This window comes from Malurus melanocephalus, unplaced genomic scaffold (assembly GCF_030028575.1).
Source record: "Malurus melanocephalus ecotype Western Australia unplaced genomic scaffold, MMel_1.1 scaffold_2105, whole genome shotgun sequence".
NCBI lineage: Eukaryota > Metazoa > Chordata > Aves > Passeriformes > Maluridae > Malurus > Malurus melanocephalus.
In genome coordinates, this window is record NW_026625337.1 from 8,859 (window position 1) to 10,127 (window position 1,269).

At 53.1% G+C, this 1,269-nt stretch overlaps 1 protein-coding gene across 1 annotated transcript in view; it reads left to right on the forward strand.

Annotated features, from left to right (window-relative positions):
- LOC130587582 (dysferlin-like) overlaps window positions 1–1,269 on the forward strand; it is a gene marked incomplete at both ends in the record, with an annotated part of 13,768 nt that overhangs the window by 8,638 nt on the left and 3,861 nt on the right. Inside the window, one exon of the mRNA XM_057388562.1 lies at window positions 288–429. Coding sequence (XP_057244545.1) covers window positions 288–429 — 142 coding nt within the window. The remainder of the gene's footprint in view (window positions 1–287; window positions 430–1,269) is intronic.

Consider the following 1,269-nt stretch of genomic DNA (forward strand, 5'->3'; position numbering starts at 1 on the left):
GGAATTATGGGAATTTTCCTAGCCCATGGAATGTGGTTGGAATGAGATGGTCCTTAAAATCTTCCCACCCCAAACCATTCCAAGATCCCACAATTCTGGAATTGCCACCCCCAGCTCTGATTCATCTCCTAACACCAGGATTGCCGTATTCCCATCTCCACATTATCCCAACCCCCACAACCCCAGGGATCTGGAACATTCCATTTCCCACTCGTCGTGGCGCTGGGCACGATCCCAAATCCTGGCCATGATCCCAGTTTTCCACAGGCTCCCTTTTTCCCTGGCAGGTGGCTGGTGGGGCACGAGGAGAACAAGCAGAAGACGGACGTCCACTACCGATCCATGGGGGGAGAAGGGAATTTCAACTGGAGATTCGTCTTCCCCTTCGAWTACCTCCCGGCGGAGCAGATGTGCCACGTGGCCAAGAAGGTGAGCRGTCCCAGATGGAATTTCTGCGTCCAATTGGGAATTCTGGGTGGAAATGGGATTGGCCCCAGAGCACATGGAGACGCGGTGGCTCTACAGCCCTCTCCAGCCAGACATTGAGCAGGTGGGCAGGGAATGCTCCGGATCCAGCCGTATTCCTGCCAGGAATGGCTGCCCTGGGATATGGGATGTTCCCAGGGATGGGAGGCGGTCATTCCCTGTGGCATCTAATCCTGTTTTTTAAATTTATTTTATTTAAATTCAATTGAATTTTGCATTTTTTGTCTAAAAGTCCTAGTGGAGAATTCTTCTCCCAGAGTCCCGGGATCCCTGAGGTTGAAAAAACTTTGGGATCATTGAGTCCGAGCTGTGCCCGATTCCCATATTGTCCCTGAGTGCCACATCCAGGAATTCCTTGGACACCTTCAGGGATGGAGATCCCAAACCTGCCTGGGCAAATCCCAAACTTCCAAGGCCTGACCGCCTTTTCCATGAGGAAAGGCCTCCCTGAGCAATCCCGGTGATTGACAGGATCCCAGCCGGGCCCATTTCACGCTTCATATCCCACAAATCCCAACTACAAGGGTGTACGACATCCAATTACCCCGCTCGGAAAAAGCCGAGGCCCCCCCTATAAATCCCTTTACGGAAATCCACCCTGCTGTGCCGGTCTGGAATCCCTTCCCGCCACATGGCCGGATCCGAAAATAAACACCCCGTAAAATCTCCCTGTAACRGCCCCGAATAATGAAGGAAAAGCCCGGCGTCGGATCTGGGGGCCGCATTCCGGCCCCGGGAATTTTTTGATCTCGCCATGTGCTGTTTGAACTCCGGCTTCGTTCC